This window comes from Stegodyphus dumicola, chromosome 4, assembly GCF_044657685.1.
Source record: "Stegodyphus dumicola isolate Sdum_Otavi_A_Nest chromosome 4, ASM4465768v1".
Classification (NCBI taxonomy): domain Eukaryota; kingdom Metazoa; phylum Arthropoda; class Arachnida; order Araneae; family Eresidae; genus Stegodyphus; species Stegodyphus dumicola.
Genome location: NC_140771.1, coordinates 9,744,241 through 9,771,558, shown reverse-complemented (window position 1 = coordinate 9,771,558; position 27,318 = coordinate 9,744,241). Strand labels below are relative to the sequence as shown.

Genomic DNA, 27,318 nt, shown 5'->3' with positions numbered 1-27,318 from the left:
AATCTTTCATTTACTTTCCTTATTTTAAATTTAATTTATTATTCATCAGCAGAAACAAATAGGTCATTATACATTAATTTTACCTATAATTCTTAATAACATTTTACAACAACTGTTATTTTTGTGTCGTTAGCTTTACGATTCATTGATGAAATCAGTTCCATGTGATACAACAACAAATATTCTTGCATGAAATATCTGTTCATTTTTTTAAATAAAAAAAGTTTCAATAAACTATTTCTCGACAGTCACCGAAAATTTGTGAGATTAAAACCAAACCCTACTATATATCTTCCCTGTTTATCTCCAGAATGAAATTTTTCAAATTGAAATGTAAGGTTTATTCTAAGTTTTCAACAGTTATCGTTAGTTAAAGCTACTCTTCTGTCTCTTCTAATTTCAGATTCAAATTCCTTCCAGTGTCCGCTTTTAGAATCGTGGTTAATGCAAATGAGGAAAGCGGTACTTAAGTTCCACTGACTTCGTTAGATACACTGATTCTGACTAGTGCGCGTTTACTATTTGGCTACACTCTGTCTAAGGTATTATACTATACTCGGCCCGTATTTCAGGCCCTTGATAGCTTCGCCGGTTTAGTTGATATTTAGGGGCCAACTACTTAAATTTTGATAGCTAAGACTATATCTTTTTATTTAAGCATTAGTGAAGTTTTATTTCTTATTATTTGAGTTCAAGCCCAAGTGCAGGCTTTGTTGTATGCTCTGCAAAAGGAGCCGACTGTTTAATTCTTATTTTGAGAAATAAAGGGTAATTAACTCTTTTTGGGTTTAAGTTTCTGTTTCCTGAGCTAAAGCGATTATTCGCTTACCAGTTCTCGAGATTCCACACACATAGCTTAAGAGAAGAGGTTGGAACCTTATAGAATCTCCTATAGTTTCCTTCTGCTGTTAGAGGTCAAGGATGCGAGATGCTGTCCATCTACCAGAGCATGTTTCTCAGTATTTACACTTAAATGGTTCATAGACACTTGGTTTCAGAGCACAGGTATTTGTGGTAGTGAAATGATCTAATCCTATGAACTCAAAGAAAAAGAATTTTATAATTTCTCTATTTAATAAAGTTTAAAATATATTTATATCTAATAAAATGCCAGTTTTGCTTGATTTGTAAAGTGGAGTGATCAGCTAAAACAAGATTTTTTTATAGATTTTTCCCTTTAACAACCAAAATTATTTACCTTTCCTTTTATGTAGTTCAAACAAACAGAATTAAAATTCTGTTCATTGCAAACTAGTACATAACATATTTAATGAGCCCCATGAAGTTCCGTGAAGCCAAACTGCTACATAGGATATATAATGAGACTTAAAAAAGCGTTATTATTGAACATGGCTAGATTTTGGCCGCATTTATCAAACGTTGCTTGTTTTATAGATGGATCTCAATTAAGAGGTACTTTATTAGATGTCTGTGGCAGTATTATTTTTATTTCTCCGTTTGGTTTTAAAACGTTAAAACTATGAAACAAATTGACTTGAATTTCAGCTACACATAGGATATTAGTTCTCATTTTATACACATGTAGTCCTGTTTCACTGTAGATTAAATACCATAATGAATACTAACCTGGTGTTCTTTTTCAAATGATTTTAATTTGTATGTTCTTTTTAAAATGATTTTTATATTTGTATTATATAAATGTTTTAAAATTAATTTCTTCATCAATAGCTAAAAAACTATTTTTCTCATTCGACAGGGCCAAGTTTTTCGATAGATGCCGCTTGTGCTTCCTCTGCACTTGCCCTCTGGAATGCATTCCATGACATTCGGAATGGTCGTATTGATGCTGCTATCGTGAATGGATGCCAGTTATGTTTATCGCCTATTATGTCCATTGGGTATATGAAGAGTGGAATGTGCTCTGAAAATGCTAAATGTATACCTTTTGATGCAAAAGGTAACCCTATAATCATATCTACTAGAAATCTTAATGGAGAAATTGCCCTTTCTTCTTAATTGATTTGGTGTTAAGGGATTTTCTGTACTAGATTTAGATAGGGTGTCGTCTCATTGAGGGCATAGTCTCATTACTCATCTGCAGTAACCGGTAGAGTGATTAGCGTTAGTTGGCCGCCCGATTGTTGTGGCAGGTTTCGAGGCCAAAAAAGATTTAGATTTCTGTAAATGTAGTGTTTTTGCGGTAAATGGTTACTTAAAATACACAGTGAGCAGTCTCAATAAAATACACAATCTCAAGTGGCTTGGTGGTAGAGGAACAGGAGTGAGAGTCCTTCAGACGACCTTTTTCCTAGGAAATATCCTTTTTCAGAACTAGGAAGGAATTGGCCAATGTCGTGTTGTAACCTATATGGTATCCAAGCCAGACACAATCCTGGACTCCTTGTTACGATAAAATTTATGGGCTTGTTCCGGTGTTACTATGAGATAAATGAGATAAGCCACAACAACAGCATAGGGTGCGCTTTTCTTAGTTTTTCTTCGGTCGCAAAACTTAAAGCGTACAATGTAAGATATTGCTTTTAATTCTACTATTTTAATTTTGGTACTTCTGAGACCGCGTCTAAGAATGTCTTCTTGCGCAGAATTTACTGCAGTTGTTAATCTGTTTCCGAGTTCATCCAAGTCAAGGAATGATGATAAAACAAAAAAAAGAACAAAAAATATGAAAGGTTTCAGATTTTAAATTACGTCGAAAGGGGCGTTTTTTTAAAGTTCTGTGTGTTATCTTTATTTATTAAATATCATGTTACTTGCACTTAAACCAAAAAATTCAGTTCAATAGCAATGTCGCAAAATAATTTTAAAATGAGCATATGGAGATGAAAAGTTTTTTTTCCGTAGAGTGTTGCCATTGCTCGCTTTTAACACGATGAGTTTGTTACTCAAAAATTCGTTAAAGTTTTACAAAATATGAAATCGATAATAAAACGAATTCCAAATTTCAAATTTGGTCTTAAATTTTAAAATTTGGTCACATGCCCATATTCGTAGGAGGATTATGTCATCCAAAATTCGATGGCTCTATGTACCATTGTTTTATCACAATGCGAGAAATATACATACTTTTATGCAGATTTTTCATTATTTAATTTCTTCAAATATAATGCAGGACTCTAACATTTGGTGGCAACAGTTTGAAAAGTGATTCGCCGTTTAGAATGATTCAACGCAAAATCGCAAAACGAAAACAATAGTCCTTCAGGGACAAAGCCCATTTGGACTAACAAGATTTCTTTTTCATATTCTTAAAGAACAAAAGTCACGTGCTAAAATTATGCAGATCTTAGGAGTCGTTAGAGTATGTTTTTATGCTATTCCAATTCTTGCGTTCAGAATTCATTTGGGGATTCGAAAGCAGACGAGAAGGAAATTAATACTGACGACGAATTGCGTTTGTCAATAATTTTGAACGTGAAGTGTTTCCCCAAATGTGACTTTTTTCACACAAAAATGTTATTTTGATGACCTATTTACATTAAGTGGAAAAAGGAAATTGTAACATAATAATCATAATAACGCATAGTAACATAATAATTGCAGTAATCATAATAATTTATAAAGGAGTCTGGAATGGCTTAAAGGTTCTAGCTATCGTTTCAGATATAGAAATGTATTTCAGACGCAGTCGAGAAGATCTCTCCTTTTCTATAACTGTGTAAAAGGAAAAGAGAAAGAAATATTCAGCAGCGAGATCTAAACGTCTTAAAGGCACAAAAGTAAGCATATCTCATAAAGGGGTTGCTAAGCATTTGAATTAGATAAGGCTTATATGCTGAAAGACTGTGTTCTTCTATGTGGTACTTACTATTCAAGGACTGCCGTAAAAAACGCTTATGCCGGTGCCCAGATTCATCAAAATCAGATGACGTAGTAGTGGGCCAAAGTCTTGTTCATTCACTAAAGACGATTCAGTCTTTAATAAATTCCAGACATCAGTTCATCTGGCGTGAAATGGGCAGGATGCACTAAAAGAGAACATAAAGAAAGGTATCGTTGTGGTTGTTCTGGAATGGTGGTATAAGGCGAGATAATAACTAGTCAGCTAAAGGTATCATTACAGGCAAATGCTATTGCAAAAAATTTGCATATAGTCATGTTCCCTTGTTCCGTAGTGCTTCTGGTGAAACATTTCCTTTTATGGATAATAAGTTGTTCTTTTAGAGTCCACATTTTATGAAAGATTAATTGCCAAAACCTCAAAAAGACTGGACTTTTACTTTCCACCCCAGTTTTGAGTAATGAGGATGTTTTTCGATTCGACCAGCTTGCATGCCCCTAGGACTTAATCTCGCTAAGTGCATTAGAACATTATGAAGAAATAAGTTACAGCTGGGAAAATAATTTTTTATTACTTTATTCTTTCTTAAGAAAACTTTTTTTAAAATAAATAAATAAATAAAAGCTTTCTGCAAGGTACCTTATTATCATTTAGTCCAAATTATCACTGAATTTTATTTTCAACGATCTGAGAATTAGTACAGTACTTTTTTTATTTTTTTAAATATCTAATGCAGAATAGCCACTTTAGTTCACACCACGACTGTTTAATCTTTTAAAGCATATTTTTTTATTAAAATATACTTTAATTTTAATCAAGTGTCTTTTTTCTGTTATTATCATGGAGGTAGGAAAGTAAGGAGGGGCCAGTCGGCACTAGAAATGAAGCACTACTTTGAAGCTTGGGTCACCAGATGGGGTGTTCTCTTTGTTTACATTCAGAAGCTCGCTTGACACGGTTCTGATAGTATTTCGACACACGACAGTTCCATACAAATCGAAAAAGGGACACTTTCGCATGAAAGAAACATTCATAGTGTGATGGATAATAGCAATTTGTATAGTTTAGTGACATTTACGCAAAAATCATATCTTGGTTATTTTTCGATAACTAACAACAGCGCGATTTTGATTATGAATTTGTTTTATAAAATTCTAAGCTGTTGAACTACAAAAATATAGATTTTAAGAAAAATGTTATGCTTAAAGAATGAAAAACACCTTACGGTACATTTAAAATTGTATACGTCTTTCGATACCCTTGATAGAGTATTCGCTACTTTTATTTTATTTTCCAAACGCCAAAATGTTTTAAATAAAACAAATTTTTTTCACATCCATATATTATTGTTGCATATTATTGCAAAATACATAAATATTCATTAAATTATTTATAAATGTATTTGAAATGAAGAATTTATTCACTTATAAACAACTGTGAAAGTACTGTGAAGAAATCTAATAATTAAATGTATCTAATTTATGATTATAAATGTTATCTAAATATATAATAACCTTAATATTGAATTGTAAACATAAATTGAAATCCTGTTGACAAATACGTTATAAAACTATTTAAGCAAGAATTGTTCGTATTGGAAAGCAATCTGTTAAAAGGTATTGTAAAGCAAATGCTATGAGATGCGCACTTAAGAAAGTAATAAAGAGTTTTGGAATATGTATTGTTGAAATGAAAGGTAAAAAAAATCTGATAAGTATAATTAAAAGAATTATTCACCTTACATTTTATAATAACTCAATTACAAGGTTTAAATAATACTTAAAAAAAAAAAATCTGAAATGTTTCAGATTTTAAATTACGTCCAAAGGGGCGTTTTTTAACATTTTGTGTGTTACCTTTCTTTATTAAATATCATGTTCCTCGCACTTAAACCATAAGATCCAATGCAACAGCAATATCGTAAAATAGTTTTAAAACGAGCATATCTTTAGAATTTCCGATACAGAGACTCACGCGCTGGAGATAAAAATGTTTTTTCTGCACAACGTTGCCATTGCTCGCTTTGAAATCCTTGAGTTTGTTAATCAAAAATTCGTCAAAGTTTTAAAAAATAGGAAATCGATCATAAAACAAATTTCAAATTTCAAATTTGGTCTTCCACATGCTCGTATTCGTTGGAGGATTACGTTATTCAAAATTCGATGACTCTATGTACCGTTGTTTTATCACAATACGAGAAATGTACATACATTTATGCAGATTTTTCATTATTTAATTTCTTCAAATATAATGCAGGACTCTAACATTTTGTGGCAACAGTTTGAAAAGTGAACCGACATTTATGAGTCCGACGCAAAATGCCAAAACGAAACTAATAGTCCTTCGGAATTCAAATCCCTTTGGACTAAAAAAAAACTTATTTTATTTCCTTTCAGAAATGTTCAGAGAAAGTCAAGTACTATTTAAAGTATTTCGCTAATTCCTAATAATTCTCTAATTTAAAATGAACCGAATAGAGCATTAATTATAAATTGACTTACATTTTTTGATTTAAAAGATGCCTCAGAAGCCAAAAAATCATGTCATATTTAAGAAAGTATTTTAGGAAGAAGCTCTATAAATAGAAAAGAAATAATGCATAATTTTAATATTAATAATACAATAAACTTTGATCTTAATTTTTGTACCTTAACCGAATAAAATCGAATCACCTTAATTTTTTTTTCTAATGTAATTAACGAAAACTTGTGAAAATATGTCATTCAAATTAAACCATTCTGAGAAAACTGTCCTGTGAAAAGTATAGCATTTAATTCCGTTCAGAATGAAATGCCGTTTAAAAATATGTTGTTTTCATATACTTAGGACTCTGAAGTGTTGTAGAAAAAGAAAATATATACATTTATATGTATATTTACGACGTAATTACAAAATATTTACATCCGAACGCATCAAATCCCATTGAACTCAATGGTAAATGACCCAATGTTTTGGTCACCACGTAGGGATCGCCGGTGCTTCAGAGCAGGGTATAGAAGAAACTTGTTTAGGGCAACTCCATCTTACTTCCTACCTCCATGGTCATTATGAAAGCTTAGAGTTAGCCGGTAATGAATAATTATTAAATTACCTGATACGTGATAACTACTTAGCTACTATAAATAGACTTATAAATATTTCATCCATTTGGATGCATTACACCCCAGTTTCAAGAAGCATGTTATTCCTTTTAGCTGAAGGCATTGTCCGTTGCGAAAGCATCTGTGCATTGTTCTTGCAGAAAGCATCAGTTGCTCGAAGGGTGTACGCCACAGTGTCATATGTATCAACTAGAACAACAGGAGCTGTTGCTGAAGGTAAATAAATTATAATATGTACTTATATATATTATTCTTTAGCACATAGATATACGTTTGGTTCTGAAATAACATAAACTAAATGCGTAATTTAAGAATTTATATAATTTTTATCGAACTGAAAATAACATTTTTAGAGAGTTAAAACTCATTTAATGCTAAATGCAAATAATTTAAATGATCTAGGTTTATTGTTCAATTTCATATAGTAGGACATTTCAAAAATAAAGGAAACAAAAAAATGTCACTGGCAGAGCAAACGAAGCATTATAAAGTATTTTATGCTAATGAAACTATTTTTATCATTTTAAGCTTTATTATAACTTCACTTTTCCATTAACCTCTCATCAGGTTGCAAATGAGATTGTAAAGTATTTAAGTCGAGGGCTTTTGAGTTTTTTTATAAAACTCAAAAACTCGTCTTTTGGCAACGACGCTTGCCTGCCAGTTAATGCCATTCCAGCATTAACCATTTGTTAGCTGACGCCAAATCGTGCCATTAAAGTTAAGCGAATTTAGTTTGGACAGATTTGTGTTATCTCCGGTTACAATACTTTTAAAGTGTAAATTCAAATTTATATTATTTTACTACCCGCTAGTGGAAGAATTTTGAATGTGCGCGCGAGTTATGCTTTCTATTCAATTCAAGCTTAAATCAAAATGTAATTTAAAACTTATAGAAGTTTTGTAAAGACAGTGCGACACGTTGCCTTTCCGTCTAATAGTGTATGAGCTGCAACTGCATTTATACCGCCGTCCGTCAACTAAATCACATTCAGGGGCTGGCACAAAATACCAGTTGGAGTCACACAAAAGATTACTTTAGTTTAGGATAGTCACACAAACAATCCTGCTGGGCCCAGGGATTACACAACCCCTTGACACCAACAATTTCTAGGCTCCCTCTTTCCCACCGTTACACACGGGCCATCAGTCAGAAGCACCGTCCGGGCTAGACCGAGATCACAGTGCGGCGGGCATGACAACTTGGAGCGATGACTGGCCATTCATTATGGCTACCTGCCAGCACTACACGGATGCCCCTCTCCTTAGGCTTTACATGGAATACCAAGGACAGCAGTGACGAGACTCTCAATAGTCCAGTTTGCTATTTGGCTACCAATACACTGGTGGATGAGGACTTACACCTCCCGGCCCATGAAGAGTGAGTATAGGACCCACCCCATGGACCATCGGCAACCCCAAAGTTCATAAATATTATACCCCCGTGGCCGAGACTGCCTAGGTACAAATCCTAGCCAATACTTCGCAGAGTACTCTTCGTCGACCCCCGGGTGTCGAATAGTGTATAAAGTGCTTTCAAGCTCCTATCACACAGTTAGTACCCTACAGCATAAATCAACGAGGTAGAAATGAATATTAGCGCTCACAGAAATATCACCGGATACAAAATCTGGTATTTCTCACTACTGGTGGATCAAACTCTTAAAATGGAAGACAAACCAAAGTTGACATCTTATTAGCGAAACGAATAGGGCAATCAATATGCTACTGATCTCCATTTTCTTCTTCCCAGAGAGAAGAGTTTTAAGATGATGTCTCCTGCACTTTCAGTCGGATCCAAATGATAGTGTTCGTTTTCTCTTCACTGATGAGTCAAAATTCAGTTTAAATGCACATGCGAGTGCACATGGAAGATTTAATTCCCATAACGATTGTTTGCTTGTCTGAAAAGGAATTATACATGGAGGAAACAGTATGTAATTTTATGACAGCAAATCGATGTATAGTAAAGTCTTGCATCACCAAGTAAGGCTGTTTAGAGATCTGCAGCTCCAGAGTGTTTCCTGATCAATGTTAATTCCAGAATTCTATTTCTCTAGTGTATGAGTTAACTTGAATATGGCGAATTAGCTCGATAATATAAGCAAACACATAACTCTGCGCTTAATTTCATGAAATATACCAGAAATGTCTTATAACCTCGTAGATGCAGCACATTTCGATCCTCCCCTAACTCTCAAGGCGTTCAAAGTAGACCCCTTAGGAAAGTGAGAGCAATGTTGCATTTTTAACTAGTAGGATTTAGTTCTCAATTTAATCAAGTTTATGAAAGGATGATGCAATACCTATATGTTAGTTTTTTAAATAATACTGGTCTTAGAGGACATTGGAGACATTGTTTGAACTTTTAATAATAATAATAATAATATTTTATTCAAATTTTTTATGTGAAATTTTATAGCCTGCAAATAACATATTTTATTTCTGAAGTTCTTCTAAAACTATAAAAATTTTTTTCATACATTACAAATCATACTGAATTGCCTGAGTGACCTTTTACGTTCTGGCATCAGTATATACGTGCATTTTGTATTCCAGGTATTTCCGTGCCTTCCTATAAAGAGGAGGTACAACTTTTTCAAGATTGTTTGAAAGGTGCTGGAATTACTCCTCAGGATGTAGATTTCGTAGAAGCTCACGGAACTGGAACAGTAGTCGGTGATCCCATCGAATTGAATGCGATTTCATCAGTTTATTGCGAAGGAAGACAAAAGCCTCTTCTCATTGGAACTATAAAGGGGAACGTTGGTCATACAGAGGCTTCTTCAGGTGATCGAATTTAGAATATTTTTTCATACTTCACTCGCTCGCATTTGTGTTTCGTAATTTATGTGTATTAATTTATTAGCTTATTCATTCTGCAATAATATTAACTGAATAGATTAAGTATATCTTTTAGACACTAGCTTACCCTTTCCGTAATAATATTAACTGAATAGATTAAATATGTCTTTTTAACATCAGCTTACCCTTTTCATTATTGCATAAGTGTTTCAAATACATAAAAGGTACGCTGATATTTAGTACAGCTAACATTTTACCAATTTAATTCGTTCCTAAAGGCCGTTCTAAAATATTCGTAAATCGAAATACTTTTCCCCATAGGAATTAGTAAAACAATTATTTAATTCGTTCCTGGACTACTAAATGATTGCTTTTTTAAGCTTTTTAATAATATTATTACGAATTTTGCACATAGATAAGTGATTTTAGTGCGATTATATGTGAAACTGTTGTATTTTTCTGTATAATGCATCATGAAAATCTACAGACACGATGCACTGCAGGAGAAGTTAAGAAATACAGGGGCAAGTCTATTTAACACTGAGTAAATGATTATCTCTCTGATTTGGCGAGATATCGCCAAGCTCGCAACGGCTTAGGCGACTAATTTTCTTCGCCGAATTTGGCAAGAAATAGACAATAGTCTCTAAATTTGGCGATATTTCGGTCCGGTCCCTGTATAACTATAATGAGTATTGTAACAGAATAACTTTAATTGATCCTCTATGTAGCTCTAACTGTACAAGGCTCTCATATGCCTTCCAGTAATTTCAAGAAGTATTTTTCAGCAGCCGGGTGAAAGCTACACAAGACCGAGGAGAGCATCTGCTCTCAATTGTTTTTATTCCCTAGTTCAGTGTTCGGAGTACGGAGATATCTCCGGGTTAGCTTCGCTCTTTAGATGCGCTTTGCACTGCTTTCTGTTTAACGTTCTCAATGGTTTGAAAAGTAACTATTTGTTGTACTCTGTGATACTGTTTGAAGAGCTGTAGGACTATTTCTGTGGAAAGTTCCAGAACTCTGAAGTGTTTCTTCAGCTAAAATAAATTTGTTGTTGTTGTTGTTGTTACATACGTCTTTTTCGGAAGGATCAATCCAAACATATAAAACAGCTCAAGAATCACACAAGAACATATAATAAAAAAGAACAAACATTGAAAGTAAGAACCATAACAAATGAACATGGGGACAAAAGTAAAAAGTTAAAATAACAAGGAAAGGATCATAAGATATGTAGTCTTCACAAGGAGTTCATGAAAGTTCTGGTATTCCAGTATAGTTTTTTTTATCTTACCACGTTTCAGTTGTGAGCATATAAGATGCTCTGCATTCATGATGCCCGAATTACAAATTTGGCATATACTAGATGGAAGGATGGCAATTTTATTATGATGATGTGCCATGCAATCGTAATCTGTTTGCAGTCTGCAATTTGCCACAGCCTCTTTACGTGGCTTTTTTACAAAACGTTTTACAAAAGTGTCTTGAACGTTAGCCCAGGATTTGCCTGTTGATTTTGCTGTCTTGTCAGTATCCATTAATTTCTCAAAAATATGCTTTCTAAGTGACTCTGGAGGAAGTGGTTTGCTGTCTTGTGGCTCAAATAAATATTAATTTAGAAGTCAAACAATCGTTATATTTGCAAATTTTCACATGAGTACTTTCGATGGTTTTACCGAATCATTCTCCTCAGTTGCCAAAGTGCAAATGAACGAGATAAGATATAGTGAAAAGATAAGATAAGAATGGCTGGACAGGAGTTAAGCTACTAGCGCCATCTATTGGTGTAACAAGAAAACTAAAACATAATTTTCTTAAAGGCTGAAGTTAAAAATGAATTGGAATGAGGGTCGTTAAATATAACGGAAAGATTTTTTGAATGTGAAACGCTTCTAGAAAATCTACTTCACCAATGGAAGATACTTTTTTTTTTTTTTTTTTTTTGAATAATTTTGCCTGCAGAAAAATGGAATTGTGATTTTTGGACCAATAATGCCGGGAAAAAGAGGATTTCTGTGTTTCCTTTTTTCCTAACATATGCCTCATATTCCTTATCGCAAAATTTTAAGGTTCTCTTATTATTATGATTAAAAATTATTTGAAACTTTAAACTTCCCGGTATGGTTCCGCTACGTAGACGATACTTTTACCCTGTTTGACGGAAATAAAGATGATTTAAGTAAAGTTCTTTTAATAATGAATTCCATTGATCCTGCTATTCAGTTCACTTTTGAACGAGAAATGCAATTCTCTTCCGTTCCTCGGCATTTTGGTCACCCGTAATACATCCAATTTCAGTATTACGGTTTACCATACACTTTCATCGGTTTGCCTTCCACGACACTTCAAGTCATGTCATCCGACTAAACAAGTTAACTTCATTTATTTCTTTGTTTTCCATGCACTCGAAGTTTGCTCCTCCGAATTGGCTCTTGATCAAGAATTAGATTATTTAAAAGCAGTTGCTATTGACAGGGGCTTTTAACCCAACATTATTATGCAAGCATGTTCTCATCATGCTACCAAGCATGTTTGGTGTGTTTGAGATGAGAATCCAAAAAAGTGCTCATCTCAAACACACCAAAAAGGCACACTCTTGTTTTAGGAGATTATAAGAATTATGTTGTCATTCCTTTCTTTCCATCAATTAGCTATAAAACTGCACGTATTTTACAGAAATTTAACTTCTGGGTCGTATGCCTTGCCAGTTTGGTTTGGTTTACATTGATCAAACTAAGAGAGCCTTAAAATTTCCCGTTAAGTAACATAAAGGAATACGTTAGGAAAAAGGAAACACAGAAGTCCTCTGTTGTCAGCATTGTTGGTTGGAAATCATTTTCTACTTTTTGCAGCCAAACTTATTCAAAAAACAGCTTCCATTGATTAATTGGATTTCCTAGAGGCGTTTCACATTCGAAAAAATCTTTCCGTTCTAGTTAACGACCCTAATTCCAATCCATCCTTAATTTCAGCCTTTAGGAAATTATGTTTTAGTCTTCTTGTATCATCAATAGATGGCGCTATTTGCTTAACTCCTATCCAGCTATTCTTATCTTATCTTATCACTATATCTTATCTTATTCATTTTCACTTTGGCAGCCTGAGGATGAGGGCTCTAAAAACCATCGAAACTAGTCCCGTGAAAATTTGCAAATGCTATAACGCTGATTTTTGTTGTTTGACTTCTAAATTAATATACCTGGTATTTGATATTAATATATTCTAAGAAATTAACCATGACCTTTTTACAATTCATTCATTTGTTTTCATCTATTTATAGTAATAATTCCTCACAAGCTTCTAGTTGAAACATTCGGGTCTTCATGGTACTTCGTTCATGGTTTTGGCATCCATTGCGCTCTATGCGATGCCTTCATTTTAAACGAATGTACCAACTGCTTGTACCAACTTCAGTAGCAATTGGTGGGTTGGAAGTATAGCTTTGCATAGCTTTAATCGAGGAAGTTTTCACCGCTCCTGTGATGATCCAAAGAGCTTTGCTTTGGGTCTCTCCAAAGAACCAATCTTCCCTTGCATGGTAGAGATTAACATCTCACTTCCCTATTTGAAAATGGGTTTAATATAACGGTTGTAAGTTTAATTTAGGGTAGTCTGTGAACTTCTCGTTTTGGTACTGGCTAATCTTTTTTAAATTAGGGATCGCTTCTCTACTTTTTCTATAACAGTATGATTAGTAAAAGTTTAATTTGTTGTCCAGTGTTACACCTAGATATTTGGTACTAGTGCTTTTTTGAAGAATAGCTTTGTCTATTTTTAATTCCATGTCTGTGTTCACGTGTCTCAAAGAGATGAAATGGTAATAAAATAGATTTTACCAACCTATCATGGGACCTGTGTGCATTCAGTCTCTCATAAACCCGTATACACGCAACGCTGTACATACGTTCATAAGGCAAAACCAAAGGAAATCTTTAAATTTACCATGGAAGAATACGAACACTATTAAACAGATAAAATTAGATGATGACTTAATTTTACTGTTCTTCTACTAAGCGGAGTGGACAAGTATAAGTAGAAAAGGATTAGGAAGATATTTTGTTTGGATGCAAAATTATCTTCCATAAAAGTACCTTGAAACTCTTTTTAGGGGACATTTTCTTCTATATATATTTTTTTGTCTGTAAGCGCTACTAGACTCTGCTTGAGACTAACTGGGCCTGTGTTTGTTTCAGAGATTGTGCAGTATGGCTTGATTTTATTTACGTTTTCAAATGTTTCTATGAGTGAGACACAGCAATGTCATTGGAACTGCTATGTTGTAACTTGCTACTGCTTTATTTTGGTGATATCGTTACGTAAAAACTTTGAACCTTACCCCATTCCGCCCATATTTCACTGATCAGAGAACTAGAATTCTCATCTTCTGAGCCCATTTCTTCCATAATCGCTCTTTGTTGCTGTTTCAAAAGTTACTGCGTTTTTTTTTTTTCTTTTTTTGTTGTTGTTGAGTTCATCTATCTAAGTGGTAGTAACTTTTCCACATTTTCATTAACATCCTAACCCATGGTTTTGCCTAGAGACACGATAGCATAAATAAAAAGACAAGTCCTATGTGTCAAAGCCTTCAAAGTCTCTGCCTGCAACTCATTCTGGACATAATTTTATCCAGGAATTCATACTCCTGTAAGGCACTTGCTGCAGACTTTGCTAATGCGTCTTAAGCAAACTATGTTTTCAGAAGTCCATAAATGTTAATTATGTGGCATAGATTACTTCAACACATTGAAAAACCACTTGTTTTCGACAGGAGCGTTCGTAACTCGAGACACAATTCGTCATCAGAGGCGTTTTTTGTTCAGTTAATTAATAAAGTATGACTTTTATAATCTCAAGTTCAAGTGCATGTCCTACCAGAGTTTGACTTAGTTTTAAGTAGTAATTCCGCTTTAGCATCTTAATAACAAAATAACCGTATTTTGCCCAATATTTGAAGAGAATACTAACTAAATACTTTAGCTACTTCAAAAGTGCAACACAGTTATATGCATGCTGTATTAATAATATAATGTCATTCGGATAAATTAATATGTAATGAAGAAATATATGTGGGTGTGCTTGCTTCGCAGAAAAGTATATTTCACAAGAGAATGATTTGAGAAAACAATATGGAAGACCGCTAACAACTCATTTTGCATAGAAATGTATCAATTACAAGAATATCACTGTTTAGTTCTCTTAATCACACAGCTACTAGTAAGCCGAAGATGAACTACAAACAGCGAAAAAATTTTTATATTTGACAGCGAACTTTAGAACATAAATACAGTATAAATTTTTATTTAGTTCTTATGCTGTAAACGAATTTTATTCAATAGATTAACTTTCCTTCATTTTAGAAAAACCTGTGTGCTTTAACTTCAGGCAGTAATCCTTATTTACTTCCATTATGTTTATATTTCCCATTTGATAATTCAGTTACAATGCTTAACAAAATGCGCAAATTTCGTATTGGATAACATTCCACAAGTTAATTTTAAAATTAAGACCAGAATGCTATTTAATCTGAAGTGGGAGAAATTTGGTAATTAAAAACAAATGAAATTGGATTCCACCACTGTTGCCACTTAAGCAGTTTTAGCGCTAAATCAATATTCTTTCACGTAGCATTTGTGTTTTTCGAAGAACAAAAATGGCAGTGTTAAAAATCTATCTATCATTTTTAAGGTACAAATTTATTTATCTATAATACTAAATTTCATGTTCGATGTAGATTTTACTATCATTTCAGTTTAGTTTTCTATGAAATCTATTTAACCCTTTTCAGGATTAGTTGTTGAATTCATTTTTAATTATTAACAGAGCTGAGAAGGAGGAGAGAGAATGACAGTGCCGCTATTTTCCAATTAATTGATTATTTACTATGTGCTGCTAGTACAAAATCAAATTATTATACGTAGTTTATGCTTACCAAAAAGCTTTTTATTAATTTTTTTTATTTAATTGCTACTTCCCTCCTTCTATACTAATACAGAACGCCATAGAAAAGAAAACGTTTTACATGAAAAAATTCTTAAAGAACTGACTTAGAAATACGTACTTCCATCCTGTGTGGTTGTTTGACGTATTTGAAATTTTGCAAATATGACAGCTTGTCAGAATACTGTTTTTAATTCTTTGTACGAAGTAAGTAAGTGTTGTTATTGTGAAAAATTTCGGGAATAATGCTTCAATGAAAATATCCATTTTAACGATGTTTTTGCTTGACATCTGTACGTAAGGACAGAATAAAGGACTCTTTTTCACTACACGGATTCTAAAATGTGTTCAAAATGGATTCAGAAGATTTTTTTTTCGTAACGTCTGTACGTACGTACGTATGCATCTCTTATAACTCAAAAACGAGTAACCTCAAAACGTTATATTTTTTCCCTTTTGTATTTTTATGTTACGAGTTTGTACTACTAATGTGTTTTTTTCATTTTGCTTTGTTTTGATATTGTGTTAAAACTCTTATACATGGTTGCAATTATTAATATTGCTGAGAAATTACCTTGCTTTGACTCCAATTTACTTTTATCTTTAGTTGCTTTATCTTACGTAAGTCCTGCAGCTATAGCGCAGGAGGGGTATAAAATATTTCTTTTGAATTTTTAGCCTCTTAGTATGTTTCTTTATGGATATATATAATATTTATATATACACCTACTCTGTTACTCTGTTACACAGCTCGGTGGGCTCAGTTTTCTTATTCTTATATGTTGGTAAATTGTGCATTTTTTCTTTAAAAGTGATTGAATTATGTTGTATGTTCCGGTTAAGGTTTTTATGCCTTTGGTTCACCTGCATGCAATACTTGTGGCATTGTCAACAATTTAAAAGTTCTTTAAGTGCCACTAAGTCTAACTTGCCGCCATTTGATTACGTTTGATCCTTTAGTAGAATAGTGAATTAAGTCAGTTTCTGCACCTTCTGTGTCTTTCTGCCGAGTGGAACTAAAAGTAAATTTTCAGTTTTGCTCACCAAAAAATCTACCTTCTTGTCTGCTTGCCGAATTGCTTGTTTTTGTAGAAACTATTTTGGATTGTAAATTTTTTTAACTTTTTTTAACTGTATTTGGTGTTTTACGTTTTTCTGTATTTTACGATTTTTAATAATGTTTTGAGCTTTTATCTACTGTTGCCTTCAGCGAAGTGAGAAATGAATTAATTGAATGAGAAATATATCATTAATGCAATTAGAGCAATTAAGTTGCTATATCATTATAAATTAAATGCAGCAAAAAACTAGGTATAATTTAACAGGCCGTACAAGGAAGTCATTTTGTGTGTCCATATTAGATTTTTTTAAATCAGATTCATACTTATTCAAAAATAAATAAATATATATAATGTCAGATTATAATCATCAGTATCAAATTAAATGTGAAATGTAAAACTTTTAATGAGAACAGTTAATGATATAATCTATGCTTTAATTTAGCGTGTCAAACTTTTCGCTTAAGTGAGGTGTACAACTGAAGTTTTAAATTCATTCATATATATAAAACCTAGTTAGTTTCAGTGAACGTTTTTTAAGAATAAGCTAGATATATTAAAATAGTTTTTAAATGAAATTATTATTTTCTTAGGTATTTGTGGCATCTTGAAAGGTATCATAAGTTTTGAAACTGGTTTGATTCCTCCAAATTATGAATATAATACTCCCAACCCGCACTGTCCAGCTTTAGTTGACGGTCGAATTGTAGTTGTGACTGAACCAGTTCCCCTTACGAAACCATATATTCCCGTCAACTGCTTTGGCTTCGGTGGATCTATAGTACAAACTATACTGAAGCAGAACCCCATCGAATCCACTAGAAGACCAGAAAAGCGAGTTTTGCCCAGCCTAGTGCTCTATCCAGCAACCACAGAGGAAGGAGTGCTTTTCATGTTCAATTACATAAAAGAAAATCCAAATCTCAATGCTGAATTTTTTGCTTTACTGAATAAACTGTCTTTCACACCAACTTTAGTAAAACCTTTCCGTGGATATGCACTTTACGAAAATGAAAAGGAACCAATTATACAAGTAAAAGTAAGTTTTTTATTGCTAGTATTTATTAATTTTTTATTAGTAATGCAAAGTGTTTGTAAAATTTTAGAAATTATATATTAAAAGTTTTAAAATGCTTTTTTCAAACTGAAAAAGGGATCTTAATTTGAGACGAAAAGAAGCAGATATCCAAAACTTGGAAAACAGAACTGCACGTCTTTACTTACACTGACACTCAAAATTAAAGGATAGTAAAGAATAATTCTTAAAATTAAAGTAAATTAACAACTTATACAAAAACTTATAAAACTGTAAAAAATAAATTACTTACTTCATTATAAAAGCTCACTAGTTTGCTTACAAGTTGAGCAAAGCAAATATATTGATTGCTAATTACATATAAAATAAAAAAGAGCGGGAAATTGCTTCTTTCCATTCTCGATGATATCATTATTTAACAGCTGCGCGAAATGAACAGGAACGGTGTCCGTCAAACAGCTTACTTTGACCGAGATGTTCAGCAAGCAATGACTTTCAGCACTTATAAGTACTGTACAGCACATTATCTAACATGTACGTAAAAGTGTTGCCTTTTCATTTTAATTAACTAAAACCTCTTTTCCTTTAAAAATAGTCGTTTTCCTCCTATTTTCAACATATAGTAATTAATTAAAGTGTATTTTATAAAATACAATTATCGTCATTTTTTATTATCCCAATGGGGTCCGGTTCCTATTGATTCGGATAACTGGTGTTCTACTGTATTTAAGAAAATAAATACTATAGCTATCTTCTTCGGCTAACCTTTACCTACACTAACACAACATAAACACAAAACATATGATGAATCTCTGCAGAAGATACTTATACTAAGTTGGCTAGTACCACATGGCTTAACATAACGTAATACGCATGCGTGTAATCGATATAGCTTTGTTATATTATAAAGATGCAATATAAAGTTTTTTCTTTTATTTACAGAATGCATTGAGCGAAAAGAGACAAGTATGGTTTGTGTTGACTGGTATGGGATGCCAATGGCCAGGCATGGGTCTCCAGCTAATGGGAATCAGTGCCTTTGCTGAATCGATGAAGAAATCGGCTGCTGTACTGAAACCTTATGGTGTCGATGTTTTCGAATTCCTAAGGCCAGATAAAAATGATTTGCTAGTTGAAAGATCTATTACACCAGCTTTCGTTTCGATAGTTGCCATTCAGGTAAGCTCATCAACGAAGAATATCTATATAGATTCACCATATGATTTATCCATACAGTTTTAGGATAATGATTAATATGAGAGTTGCTATTTATGTTCCTGGTCCAATTATGAAATCCAAACATTTATGGTCAAAACTGGTTTTATTGTTTTTTTTTTTTTTTTTTTTTTTTTTTTTTTCAAAAATTCTCCATGAAGATCAATACACTTTTTCATGCGTTTGAACCAATTTTCGAAGCACTTTTTCCACTCCGATTGAGGTAACTCCAAAACATGCGTTTTGAATGCATCAGCCGCTTTTACGGGTGTCGCAAGTCGCTGACCACGTAATTTATTTTTGATGTGAGGTAATAAAAAAGTCATTGGGTACCAAATCAGGGCTCTACAGCGGATGAACCATTAATTCGATGTTTGCCCGTCAAAAATTCCTTCGTCTGGGTCGATGTGTCAGAGCTCGCATTGTCATGATGAAGAATGATTCGCCTCTACTTCTGCTTTTTTCTAATTTCTACGATGACTTCTGGCAAAAACAATGGTCCTCTACCATTCGGAATTGACCGTCGAGCGTTGCTCTAACGCCACTGTCGCCTCGTGACCGGTAATGCCGAAAAATCAGGCAACCATTTTCTTCTATGTGCTTCTTTCGCGAATAACTTTTGTTGGATTTGGCTCGTCTTGGAAGACCCATGCAGTCCACTTCTGTTTTGTTTCGGGCTCACATGTGTATATCCATAATTCCTCACCCGTATAGATGTTATACAGAGCCCTTGATACAACTTGAAGGTATTTTTCCAACATTTTCTTGCACCAATCGACACGAGTCTTCTTTTGAGCGTTTGTCAGATTATGTCCAACGTGAACAAATCTTTTTTACGGCAAAATGCTCATGTAATATCTTATCGATGATTTTACGGCCAAATGCTCATGTAATATTTTATTCATGTTCGTCATACTAATGCGCAAAGATGCCTCAATCTCACGGCATGTCACATGATGATCTTGTTTAATCAGTTAACGCACAACATCAATATTTTCCGGCACAACAACCGATTTAGGACGACTTTCACGAAGTTCGTCCTGAAGCGAATGTCTTTCACGATTGAATTCGTTATACCAGTTTTTTACAGTGCTGTAGGATGGTGCTTAATTTCTGTATAAAGTTCATCGAAGCACTCTTGTCTTGATAATCCACATCGAAAGTTATGAAAAATAATCGTACGAAAATGTTCAAGAGTCAAATCCATTTTTTCCCGAGGTGAATTTTTCAGTTTACTGTAAACAACACAAATCACGCTAAAATGGCAAAAACGTTCTGAAGAAGTTATGGTTAAAAATATCAAACTTTCGGTTGGAATGGTCTGGAGTCGCCTAGCAGCAGTTACTGTTGCCAGGGCCAGAAATATAAATAGCAATCTTCGACTTTGATGATTTCACTGAATTTAGAAATTTAATATACTTTAGGCATTTTATATTTGATAGCCATAATAATCTTACCATTCTGTCTTTACTTTCACTTCTGCTTTGATCAGCTCCTACCTGAATGCAAATAGTTAACGTATTTAAGCACAGAATCAGTCCATAAAAGAGCTTGTGACAGCTATAATGAACATCTCCCTGGTATTTCTCCCAGCACGTGAATTATTATTATTTGAATCTAATGAATTATTTGAATCAACTTTAACCTTGCTAACCGTAATTGCTCGCAAGTGTTTGAAGACTGAGCCCAACCTTTTATAGAAATTTTATATTTGAACTTTGTATTGAAATATAATTTTTATTCAAGTTTTGTTCTGTTATTCACACAATCTGCGAAATTTGATCTGTGTTATTACATAGGATGTGTAACTCTTATGCTAGCGAACTAGTAGAAACGTTTATTTTAAACCTTCTTCTATGCTGCAGCTACTTTTCTGACAAAAATACATATAATTACCTCTTTCTTGATACTAACCTCTTTCTTGAAAGCGTTAAAATTTCACGAGAGAGTTAAAGCACCTCACATATCCAACGCTGTTTAGATAACTGCTAGATCTTTTTAATTGAAACGATCGATTTTAAAATACCGCTTGCAGCTATAAGGTGATGTATTTGTTGTATTTAGTGAATTATCTAAGGATAAAATTCCTTCTTTGTTTACTCCATTTATTACAACTAGTTTAAGATTGTGCTCATATTTTTGACATACCAAAAATGAAGCTTTTTTCTCGAGCTGTGAAATAAAGAATTATGTTTCTTTGTAATGTTAGATGAAAGTTTAAGCTAAACAAACATTTATGCATTTTTGATTAAAAAAAAATGACGCTTTTTTGTAACGTTCGATAAAAATCAAACAACCATTTATGCATTTTTATTAAGAATTATGCTTCTTTATAATATTCGATGAAAGTTTAAGTCAAAGAACCATCTGCGCATTTCTGTTTTAATAAAACATGTTTCCTTACACTTCGCTTATTTTAAATATAAAATTTTTAGGCGGTGAAATTATTTTAAAATTGCATAATTAGCCCAAAGTGCGTTAGCCCAGAAGGGCTATTAATTTCGTTTTGACACTTTGCGGTGGTTCATTATAAATGTCGCTTCACTTTTTAGATTGTTCCCCCCCCCACACACACACATATTAGAGCCCTGTATTAAATTAAAGAAATTAAATAATGAAGAATTTGCATAAAAGAATGTACATTTCTCTCATTGGGATAAAACGACGTTTCCTAGAGCCATCAAATTTTGAATAACATATGTTTCCACTCGAATATAGGCATCTGGAAGCCCAAATTTGAAATTTGTTTTATTATCGATTTCATGTTTCGTACAACTTTAACGGATTTTTGATTAACAAATTTAACGATTTCAAAGGGAGCAATGGCAACACTGTACGAAAAAAAAAAAAAGGCATTTTTATCACCAGTGCCCGAGACTGCGTAAGGGAAATTCTAAGGATATGCTCATTTTAAAATTATTTTGCGATATTGCTGCTGAACTCAATTTTACAGTTAAATGCGAAGAACATGATATTAAATAAAAAAAGGTAGCACAGAAAACGTTAAAAAAACGCCTCTTTGGGCGCAATGTTAAATCTGAAAGCTTTCAGCGATTAAATTTAAATTTTTTTATTTATTAGTAAACTTTTTAAATTTTTTAAAATTTTTTTATTTATTAGTAAACATAGTGTGCTTTACAAATTTTTATAAAATTGCATCAACTGGAAAAAAAAAATTTTTAAATAAACAAATACTGTGAAAGAAATGTATTGAAAGAGAAATTATTAACATTAAGGTAATTCTAATATGCAATTAGAACGATCAGAAAATGTACATAAAACTACTTTCAAAAACGTTTATAAAAAAAACTCCAAAAAAATATTAATTACTTCCCAATTAAAACCGTTAAGCAATCTTTAGATCTTACATCTCTGTTTCACTATGAATGAAATCTCTTTGAAATTATAATAAATCAAAAAGCACTGGAAAATTTAAACTGATATATTGAACTAAACAGTAGGAAATGACTCTCTCAAAATTTTGTCTATTGAAATTTCTGAAGCATTAATAGTAATATTTAATAACAATTAACTTATTTGACTATATATTTAAAAAAACTCACAGTTCTGTTCAAGTGACTTGTTAATTATTTTTTTTTTTTTTTTGAATTTATAATCATTCTTTAGCATTTTGTATTGAGACAATATCCACTAATACCTTTCTATAAAAAGATTGATTAACGAGAAAATTAGATAAAACTGCATAAAGCATTTCTATATGTCTTAAAATATGTGCTTCTTCAAATGTTTTTGCTGTTTCATTATAATAGAATAATTTGAACCACTTTAAAATCATTATCAGTGATTAAGCATCCGTCTTGACAGAAGTACGTATTGTGATTGCACAAAACTTCCGGAATGTTTTCATTTGAACATTTAAACATTTCATTTCATGTTTCAGCTAATACTGTTTTTCTGTTTACCAAACTTAAGCTCAAAAATATTTTTTTAATTTATTACAGCAGTCAGAGGCATATAAATGGATTTATTTTGATAATTTTACAGTTATAAATTACTAAAATATTCCTTTTATGATTTGTATTCAACGTATTATTAAATACATTAATCTCAAAACACGACATTATCCGAACATTTTCTATTTTTTTAGTTGAGAGTTATAATTTTAAATATTATGTTCTTAAAAATTATGCTAAAAATTTTATAGAATAAACCAGTGTTTATTACAGGGCATTCGTTAATTTGGAGGTATAATAATTTCTATTTTTATACAGGTCGATGTTATAAACCTCAGAAGTTTTAAATTCGATATTTTGTGTAATTGTTATAATTTAATTTTACTATATGCTATTCCGAAACTTGCAGGCAATATCTTGCAGGATTATTATTTGCTTTCTCAAACACCTAATGGCATTTTGAAGCGTAATGTGAGTTTTGGAATATTAGCAGTAAATGCAATATTAAAAAAATAATATTCCTCATCCTTAAACAAGTATTAGATGTTGGTTTTTATAGATAGCATTTATCGATGTGTTGAATTTCTTAAATATACTTCTTAGATACATTTTAAATTCCTAATCTTATTTCCTAAACATATGCTGCATGTTAAATTCTTAGGTATACTTTAGATGGAAAAAAATAACAATGAATGCAATAGTGATAGTAAAACTTATTTTTTTTACTTATAAATAACATATTGTGATATTCAAAGATCGCCCTTATCGATGTGCTCAAATCTCTTGATATCCACCCGGATGGAATTGTTGGACACAGTACAGGAGAGTTAGTATGTGCATATGCTGATGGCTGTTGCACAGCTAAGCAGACAATTCTTTCTGCTTATTGGAGAGGCATCGCTGTCGAGAGATCAAGCCTTCCAACAGGTGCAATGGCTGCTGTATATTTGTATCTCGTACAGAATTTGTATGTTTAGCTTCTTTTGCAATAACTCAACATTACGCTTTATAAGGTATTTCTCCCGCTTCCTTGGTATGCCTTCGTGGTGTGGTGGTTTGCATGCTGGGAGCGTATTCCAGAGGTCCGCGGTTCGATTTCCGAGGAAGGCGTTGCATATTTTTCATCTTTCCTGCTTCTAAAAAACTCCTAATGTCTCTATAGCTTCACTGATATCAACACTTTTAACAGAAAATATTTCTATATATTTCTTTCATCATTTAAAAAGATAAACAATCTTTTATGTCATTTTGAGTAGTTGTATATCTTTTCTTTCAATCCTCTCCCACTGTAGAGGTAAACACTTTAAAAACACATTATGAAAACGTCTTTTATGATTTTCCACATATTCAGATATTAGTGTGCAAACTCCACAAAATTAACGTTTGATAACTCGTTTAGAAGTAATTAAAAATAACTTACAATTTGTGTAGCTAAAATATCACTAATAAAGATCACTAAGAATCACAACAAAAACTCATCGAGTTACTACGAAACTACGATTTATTTACATAAATTAAAAGGAAAAAAAAGAATAATCATCGTAATATCATCGTTAACGTCTCGTCTGCCTCAGTTATAGTCACAATTGCATGGTCGCGCAACATTATGGCGCTTTAGCATTAACTAATTCAGTTACATTCAGGGCTGTGGAGTCGGAGTTGGAGCCATGGAGTCGGATAGATTTTTGGGTAAAAGGAGTCGGAGTTGGAGTCGCTAACGCAGAAATAAAATAATTTTAATTATAATTCTACTAGCATTAGCTACCTAAATACAAAATTTGCAACAATACATTTTATGAATAATTAATTTGGGAGGGAAATTAAATTGCATGCAGTAAACTATTTCTTACTAAATATGAATTGCATTTTAAATATATTGCATGTATGTATACTTTGACAGTAAATTAAAGTTACATTACCAGCAATGGCAACAATTATTCCAACAAACTTTGAAGGAATTACAGCGTTAAAAGTAATCTTGCTGATTTTAAAATCTAGTACACATCGTATGGCTGAAAAATTCAAGAAATATTTGGCCACTGTTTGAAAACATTTTATTTCATGCTGCAATCGTACCCTGTGAATCTTTGAGAAATGGTTTAAAGAAATGAACTTATGTAAGACATATATTTAACTGAAACTCGAACTAATTCTTCATTCCTGAAATTTCAGTAAACAACACAATAATTTCGAGATAACATATAGATAATAAACAAGATCAAAAAATAATTCGACATTTATGAAATTAGGAACGAAAAAATCTTAGATTAGGGCAGATTTATGTAAATTCTATTGATTTCGAAGGGGAACTAACACAGGTCTCTCTTCTTTAGGATCAAACAAAGTCAATAACTACAAAGATGTGTTTTAATACTTCTAATTAGTTATAAAAATATATATCTATTTTCTTCAAGAAGTTATAGAAATTATGTAAATTTTTTCAGTCACTATCAAAGACGGGTTTAGTTTACAAATCACTCGAAAACAAAGAATAGGATGACAATTATTTACTCGCCCCTGCTTCTCTTTTCGTACCTAAGCACCGGTAATATAGTACGAAATAATCTGTTTTCGTACCGAAGCAGAGGTAATATAGTACGAAATAGTCTGGTGATATTATTTTAATATCTCTCATAATATGACTCTAAATAGAAACTAAGTGCTAGCTGAAAATTCGAGCATGAAAATACAGCTGTTAGTTTTTAAAAGGTACGTCGACGTATCTTATTAGTTTTATACAAAATATATAAATTTTTCATTAAAACGCCATAAATATATAAATTTTCCAGTTCATGAAACGTTATAACTTAACGTAAATGAGAAAAATTGTTTTACTTTCCATGATTCTGTCTTACCATTAATTCACGTTAACTAGCAAATATAACAATATTTTTTATTGATTTATAAGTTTCTAATATTATCTGAAAACAATGACAACAGTCTTTGTTCACCCGTCAATGCATCTGTAGAATGCTGTCTTATTTCAAAAGTCATTAAAGTGTATCATCTCATTTTAGAAGTCATTAAATCAGCAATACTTAAATAGCATGTCAAAAAATGAAATATTCAATCGAATTTTTTTTAGTTCTCAGTAATATTTCATATACTGTTTGGTAATTACGTAACATAAAGAAAGACATGTAGCTCTATATTCGAAAGTTTCTAGTCAAAACAGTTTTATTTTAAAAGTTTAAATGCCCGTCATATTTCTTCCAGGTTTAACATGGGACGAGGCCGTAAATAAGTGTCCAGAAAATGTGTATCCTGCATGTGATAACGCTTCAGATTCTGTCACTATTTCTGGATTGAAAGAACCCGTGGAGAAGTTTGTTGAGCAGTTAAAAAGTGAAAACATTTTCGCTCGTGTCGTCGATGCCTATGGCTATGCTTTCCATTGCAAATTGGTGTGTCCAGCAAAGACAATTTTATATGCTGCCTTGGAGAAAGTAAGCTCATTTTCAAAAGGCTATAAATTGACGTACAATTTCACTGTCTGGAAAATTTCATTTTACATATTTTCACTATCTTGAGCTTATTATGCGTTTCTGAGTTTAGAAATATTTAGAATTTATTTGTTCCATAAACGCAAATATTGCAGAGGATGTTTGCTTATTTTTAGAACGACTTCAATAATTTTAAATTTTAAAGAATAAATAAATAATTTTAAAAAAGTAAATGTTTTGGAATAAAACTTTCTGGCAACAACTTATTGTACAATTATCAACAATTTAAAAGCTGTTTAAGTGCGGTTAATCCTAATTTTTAAATAACATGGCGGACATATTTGTTTACATTTGAAACAGCAGAACAGTAGATTTGTTGCCAATCTAGAGAGACTAAGCTTCGCAACAACAAAGATAATAGATTTATTATAGTATTTGAATAGAACATGTGGCAACGATTAGATAATTCTTCAAATGATATAAATTTATATTCATTCTGAGTTATAATATGAACGAAATGTAAAGCTGTTAAGTGAACCTAGGGCCAGAGTAGGGCTATGGTAAACAAATATAGTGAATTTTAAAGAGAGCATTTATTCTATTGTGGTTTATGCGCACTTTACGAAGTACATCTAATTCAATCCAATAAGTTTAAACGAAATGCAATAAAAATGCGTATAATTTAATATTCCGTACAAGAAAGTCATGTGGTGCACACATCAGATTTTTCTTACTTTTTTTTTAACCATTTTTTCTGTAATCGCCTTCTGTTGGTGCTTTTTAAGTTGCTGTAATTCTTTCTTGTTGAGCTCATTTTTATGATCTTTTGATAACTCCTCCACTCTTCAATATTAACTTCCACGACCATGGTTTTAAGTTTTACCTAGAGACCCAATATCAAAGATAACAAAGAATTTTTTTTATTTTTTATTTTTTTTAAATAAGGGGATAGGTCTCAGTGTCAAGGCACTCAAAGTCTCTGCCTGCAACCAAATAATCTGGCCATCATTTCCTTCAGGATGAATTCAGTGTTCTTGCTGATCGGTTTT

At 32.4% G+C, this 27,318-nt stretch overlaps 1 protein-coding gene across 1 annotated transcript in view; it reads left to right on the top strand.

Annotated features, from left to right (window-relative positions):
* Window positions 1-27,318, top strand: part of LOC118187796 (fatty acid synthase-like) — a 109,939-nt gene that overhangs the window by 13,635 nt on the left and 68,986 nt on the right. The window contains 7 exon segments of the mRNA XM_085814528.1: window positions 1,718-1,918; window positions 6,955-7,077; window positions 9,421-9,651; window positions 17,255-17,700; window positions 18,640-18,876; window positions 23,582-23,769; window positions 26,041-26,272. Of these exon segments, the coding sequence (XP_085670654.1) occupies window positions 1,718-1,918; window positions 6,955-7,077; window positions 9,421-9,651; window positions 17,255-17,700; window positions 18,640-18,876; window positions 23,582-23,769; window positions 26,041-26,272 (1,658 nt within the window).